The 6,054-nt window shown below is 40.8% G+C and overlaps 1 protein-coding gene across 1 annotated transcript; it reads right to left on the reverse strand.

The window, feature by feature from the left end:
• Nucleotides 1–4,741: 4,741 nt before the first annotated feature.
• On the reverse strand, nucleotides 4,742–5,209 carry LOC102867517 (oocyte-expressed protein homolog). The gene has a single exon (XM_006884543.1). The coding sequence runs from the start codon at nucleotides 5,207–5,209 to the stop codon at nucleotides 4,742–4,744; it is 468 nt and encodes a 155-aa protein (XP_006884605.1).
• Between the last annotated feature and the right edge of the window lie 845 nt (nucleotides 5,210–6,054).

The following is a 6,054-nucleotide window of genomic DNA, read 5'->3' on the forward strand; positions in this document are numbered from 1 at the left end:
GTGCTATTGGCACAGGACAGTGCAGAAAGGCCTTCCTTTCATAGGGTTACTATGGATCGCCTATAACTCGACAGCACTTAACAACGTAGAGAGAGATCAGTTGGACTAGTGGACCGAAAGTTATGTTACCACCAAAGGTGGGTGACTCTAATCCATGGCCCTCAGGTATGTTTTTAATTGTTTTTGGTCAAACATTCTTCTAGGTCATATAGCCCTGGCATGTACACTTGCCGTACAGAGGTAACTTGTGATTGCTGTGAAGCTGAACACTGTGACCCTCATGTGTCAAATGTGATGATGGTTATCCATGGTGGACAGTATTTGGTGGAGCTCCCCAATTAAAACAAGGTTGGAAGCAGGAGTGGAATCCACTTCTGTAATAGTTTGCTTCTTGAAACCCTATGAAGCTAGAGAAAGAATGAAAGTCACACAAGTGTTGAGGACTTTTGTTTATAGACTCGCTGAGAGTTGCCTATGAGTCGACAGCACTTAGCAGCAGCAACAACAACTTTCAACTAAATGGTAATGAAACTTTAAAATCTAGTATTAATATATTTTAATAGTAAGGTGTTGTGTTTTTGTTCATGTTCAGTGAAAAAAACAAACATGCTTCCTCAATTTTGATCCCATGAAAGCAGTCCGACTGCTTTCTTCCTATAGAAATTGTCATTTTGATTGTCAGTGTAGGCAAAGCATTCCTCTTTTAAGAGGTTTTACGATGCTTCATTTCTTTAGTTACTCACAAACACCATATTGCTCAGATTTCATTTAATTTTAAACTTACAAACATTGACTCACAGTTTTTGCAGTATTCAGATATGAGATTTCTTCTTTTGGTCTGAGAATTTGTAGTATATTTTCCTTCATTTTTTTTGATCTCTATGAATGAATTAGGGCCTCAGATGGCGCAGTACATGAGTAGCTACACTAGTAACTCAACGGTGGTGCCTCTCTGTCAGTTCAAACCCACAAACAGCTCAGAGGTAGAAAGATGGGCCAATTTTCTCCCATGCCGTTTATAGCCTTCCAAGACTCTGAAGGTTCTCTTGTGAGTCGGTTCTGACACAAAAGGAATGCCAATGAGCTATGAGTTATTAGTCTGAGTGAATTCTGTTGTTCTTCTTGTTGATAGTGCATTTGAATCAAACACAACTCATAGAGGCCCTATGGACCATGGGTCTGAACTCTATCCTACCCTACACCATCCTCATCATTTCTGCAATACTTAAGCCCATACAACAGTCACTGTGCCAATTCACCTTACAGAGGATCTTCTTCCCTTTTGCTGTCCCTCCACTTTCTGAGCCTGACGTCTCTCTCCATGGGACAGCCTCTCCTAACAACATGGCCAATGTATGTGAAAGGCAGCTTTGTCATCATTGCTTCAAGAAGCATTCTGGCTGCACTTTCTCCAAGACATATCTGTTTATTCTTTTTCAGGTTCATGAGATAATCAATACTCTTCTCCAACACTACAGCTCAAAGACATTGATTCTCTTTCTATCATCCTTATTCATTGTCCAACTCTGACACATAGTCATTGCTTTCAAGTAGATTCCTAGTAGATGGCTACCCCTATTCATGCGCAAAAGAGTAAAATACTATGTGGTCCTGTGACACTCTTTTAATATATTGGATGTCTGTCTGTTGGGATCCACAGGGCTTCCATTGCTTGAGTTTTCTGCTGCGGATCTCCATGGCTTTCCTCTTAGGTCAGAGTAATCTGAAGGCTCTGCTGAAACCTATTCATCATCATAGCAACAAACCACGCTTTACTAACATAGGTGGTTGCTGTCCATGAAGTTTGTTGGTTTGGAATTTCAGCTAGGCCTCCCAATTCTCTGGTAAGGATTCTACCAGTGAACACCAGCCAATATCTTACATCAGTGGAGCATGTTTCTAAAGAATTTGTGTGTGTGTGTGTGTGTGTGTGTGTGTGGTTCATTGTTCATAACCACGCTTACCACACTTTTTTAACAATTCATTCCCTGACATTCTTTGATATTGGAAAAAAATGTTAGTGACTCTTTTTCACTTGTTATAAGATGGTTGCTGTAATCTAGTAATCATATTTTCAATCAAAACAGAACTATAGCAAAGTCAGTAGTGGATTGCTAACAATACCATCAGTAAAAACAGTTCTATTTACCAATGCCTAACTGAAGGGAGATTGGGAAATTATTTTCATTTTCACAGTTTCTATGAAGAACTTGCAAAAGAAAAAATAGATTGAAATTCAATATGTCTGTAGTTACACCTAATTTAAGAGGTATTATTACATGTTAATACTCCAATTTTATTGCAGCTTATTTTTTTTCTATGACTTCATATAAGAAAAACAAGGTAGTAAACCTCTAAATAGAAAGGGAGTTCTAGCAGCCTAGTGCGTAAGGTGTTGTACTGCTAGCCAGACGGTAGGCTGTGCTAATATCAACTGTTTCACTGGAGAAAGAGAAGTAATATTACCCTATGTGACCAGTCTCAAGGGTTAGCTATGAGTTGGTTCTGACTTCATGGTAATGAGATTTTGTTTCAGTTTTTTAAATACAAAGAGGCTTAGTTTGCAATTTTCATTTAAACATTTATAACTTTTGATAATTTTGTTTTCCTATTTTCAACATTTTGCAATAAGAAAAAAATATATGGGAAAAGCTAGCAAGTTATCTATTGCTGTTGTTGTTGTGTGCCGTCTAGTCGCTTGCAACTCATAGCAACCCTATGTACAACAGCCCTAAACCCTGCTCTATCCTGTGCCAATCTCACTGCCTCTGAAACACCCATCCCGATTACCCCAGCCACTGAATCAATCCATCTCATAGAGGGTCTTCCCCTCCTGCGCTGTCCCTCTACTCTACCCAGCATGATGTCCCTCTCCAAGGACCTGTCCCTCCTTACAACATGTCTAAAGTGTGTTAGACTGAGCCTCAGAATCCTTGCCTCCAAGGAGTCACCAGGTTTAACCCTTTCCAGGATGAATCTGTTTGTTTTCCTAGCAGTCCATGGTACATTCAATACTCTTCTCCAGCACCACAGCTCAAAGGCATCAATGCTCCTATCCTCCTTGGTCATTGTCCAACTCTCCGATGCATAACAAGTGATTGCAAAGACCATGGCCTGTATCAGGTGCACCTTAGTCTCCAGAGAGACACCATTGCTCTTCAGTACTCTGCAGAGGTCCCTAACAGCAGACTTCCCTATTGCAATATTTAATTTTTTTAAATTTCCTGGCTACTGGTACCAAGAGTATTGACTGTGGAGCCAAGCCGACTAAAGTTGTTAACAATCTCAATCTCTTCACCATCCATCCTTATACTGCCAATTGGTCTAGTGGTGAGAATCTTTGTCTTCTTGACATTGAGCCTCAATCCATACTGAACGCTGCAGCCCTTGACCCTCTACAGTAAGCATTTCAGGTCCTCTTCAGTTTCAGCAAGCACGGTTGTGTCATCTGCATACCACAGATTGTTAATAGATCTTCCACCAATCCTGATGCCACACTTCTCCTCATAGAGCCCAGTCTCTCCTGCTCTGCATGCAGGTTGAAAAAGTATGAAGATAGGACACATCACTGTCATACACCTTTCCCAATTTTGCATGCAGTGTTTCCTTGTTCTGTTCTGCCGACTGCCTCTTGGTCCAAGTGTAGGTTTCGCGTTACCTATTAGTCAATACAAATAGTTCCATTCTTCACCTTTGTGCACACACACGTGTTGAAATATCCCTCTTCTTATTTTATAGAGGGAGATGAATTATAAATGCATGGTAAGGTAAAAATGTAATAAAAATCCAATGTAGGTTGAAGCTTGAAGAAACTAGGCCTGTCTGCATATGTTTCTCCATCTGTAAAACTGTGAAGATAGACTGGGCGTTCCCTTTCATTACCTGTGACGTTTGAATTTCCTTCTTCCTAGAAGGAAATAAATTCTAAGACAAAAACTAGAGAGTCACAAAATCATATCTCTCATTGTAGATTTGATTTTGACTCATAGTCACTTTGTAGGACGGAGTAGAATGGCCCAGTAGATTTTTCCAAGTCTGCAAATCCTTACAGAAGCTAACCACAGCATCTCTCTCCTGCAAAGAAATGATGGGTCAACAATCATCCTTTCAGTTAATGCCTGAATACTTTAACCACTATGTCTTCAGAATTCCTAAAATAGAGATAATCTTTAAGTAATTGCAAAATAGTTGCTTGCAGGTACTTGGAGTCTACTAAAATATTTAACCCTACTTCTTCATTGCTAGGTAGAAGTATCATAGTTTTAATTTGCTGAAAATAAAAGGCAGTTCCGTATGTCTTCACTGGCAGATTGCTTTTTCTAGAACTAAACCCAACATGGACCGCATTCCGTAAGTCATTGGACAAAGGACACTGAAAGATGAAATAGATAACATTTTTAGAATGTGTTTTTACAAAATATAAGAATGCAGTTCAAGTGATTTAATCTCAGAGCAAAATCTCTAGAGTCAGAGAGAATTACTATGAAATTGTAATGGAATAAAACCTGTACTGTTCAAACCTCAAATAATGCAGCCCAGATACTTTAAAGCAAGATTCAATACACTAAAGGCCCTGCTTAACACAGTGATAAAAATAGACAGTGTTTCTTAAGAGTAAAATAGCATTTGTCTTAAACTATCCACCTAGAATAAAAGGATGTAAAGTAATTAAATTAGTCTTTCTAGAAATCCCTTTCTTTTTTTTTTTTTTTAGAAATTGCTTTATTAGACACATAACCACTTAATTTTCATTGCAATCGTTGGAGTTTTGTCCTTCTTCATTCTCGTACACTTCCAGCAGGCTCATGGCTTCCTCGAGTGCTGGAACTTCCATGCCTCTAAAGCGCCTGTCCCGGCGCCTGTCGGCCATGGCCTGCAGCAGCCACTCGGCGCGCTCCTGGTACTTCCTGCGCCCGAAGATGGTAATCTCGGCGTCGGCGGCAGGGTCTGTCACTCGGACGTCCAGAAGCACCTCGTTGACCCTCTCGAAGAGCTCGAGGAAGGCCATGCGTGGGCCGAAGATGGCCTCGAGCAGCGGCGCCTCCACGTGCACCACCAGCCTGCTCTGCAAGTGCTGGGGCTTCAGCCACCACCCCCGGGGGCGCAGCTTCCTGCGAGGAGGGATCCCCGGAGGCTGGTCTACCTCCATTTCCACGTCGTCTTCCGCTGTGGATTCCTCCAAGTCAGACTCCACGTTGGACACCTCCATGTTTGAGGCCTAGAACAGACACAGCTAATTGGGAGGCTCCCTGGCAACCTCCGAGTAGGGAGAAATCCCTTTCTTAATTCAGAGGCATAACAAAAAGTTATTGAAATATCTTTGCTGACTGACCTAATAACTCTTCATTCCTTAATTCATTGTTAAGATGAATGATTAAAAGTTGACAGCGAAATGGCAGGGTTAGGACCTCTGATAGTTCTCTAGAAAATAAATCAGCAATAAATCTGTGAAAATCAGCTTGAACCAACTATTTTATTAAGAGCCCTAGGAATGAATCAAGGATTATCTCAGTTAGAGATAGTTTTTACAAAAGAAAAAAGATTGACTCATGTTATCAACAATGATCATTGTACCACGTTAATGGTAACACTCTTCTCCAGCACCACACCGGAAAGACATCAATTCTTCTTTCATCCTTAGTCACCACCCAGTTTTCTGATGCATAGCAAAAACAGCTTTCGCACTCACCATCATCCAGTTGGAACCTATTGACAGGTGACCTTCCAGTGGGTTTTTAGAGGCTCTAGATAGGGCATGAGAAGACTACCTGTCTTTCTTCCACAGTCATTGGTGGGTTTGAAATGCTAGAGAGGTTTAGCTTTTGGGTTAACAGTGTAACTCCTTGTGGATTACTTAATATCTTGGAACCACAGTGAAATTCAGAAGGTTGGCAGTCATTGAAGGGTCCAAATTCCATTTTCAGAAAATGGATCCGATCCCCATATATTTTTTATCTATATGCGCCTGATACAGGCCATGGTATTTGCAATTGCTTGTTATGCATCAGAGAGTTGGACAATGACTAGGGAGGACAGAAGGAGAGTGGATGCTTT

Source organism: Elephantulus edwardii, unplaced genomic scaffold (assembly GCF_000299155.1).
Source record: "Elephantulus edwardii isolate Elephantulus edwardi_28Jun2011 unplaced genomic scaffold, EleEdw1.0 scaffold00035, whole genome shotgun sequence".
Taxonomy (NCBI): domain Eukaryota; kingdom Metazoa; phylum Chordata; class Mammalia; order Macroscelidea; family Macroscelididae; genus Elephantulus; species Elephantulus edwardii.

Excerpts from the sequence above, each read along its gene's own strand:
- LOC102867517 (XM_006884543.1), bottom strand. The coding sequence starts at position 5,209 with ATGGAGGTGTCCAACGTGGAGTCTGACTTGGAGGAATCCACAGCGGAA.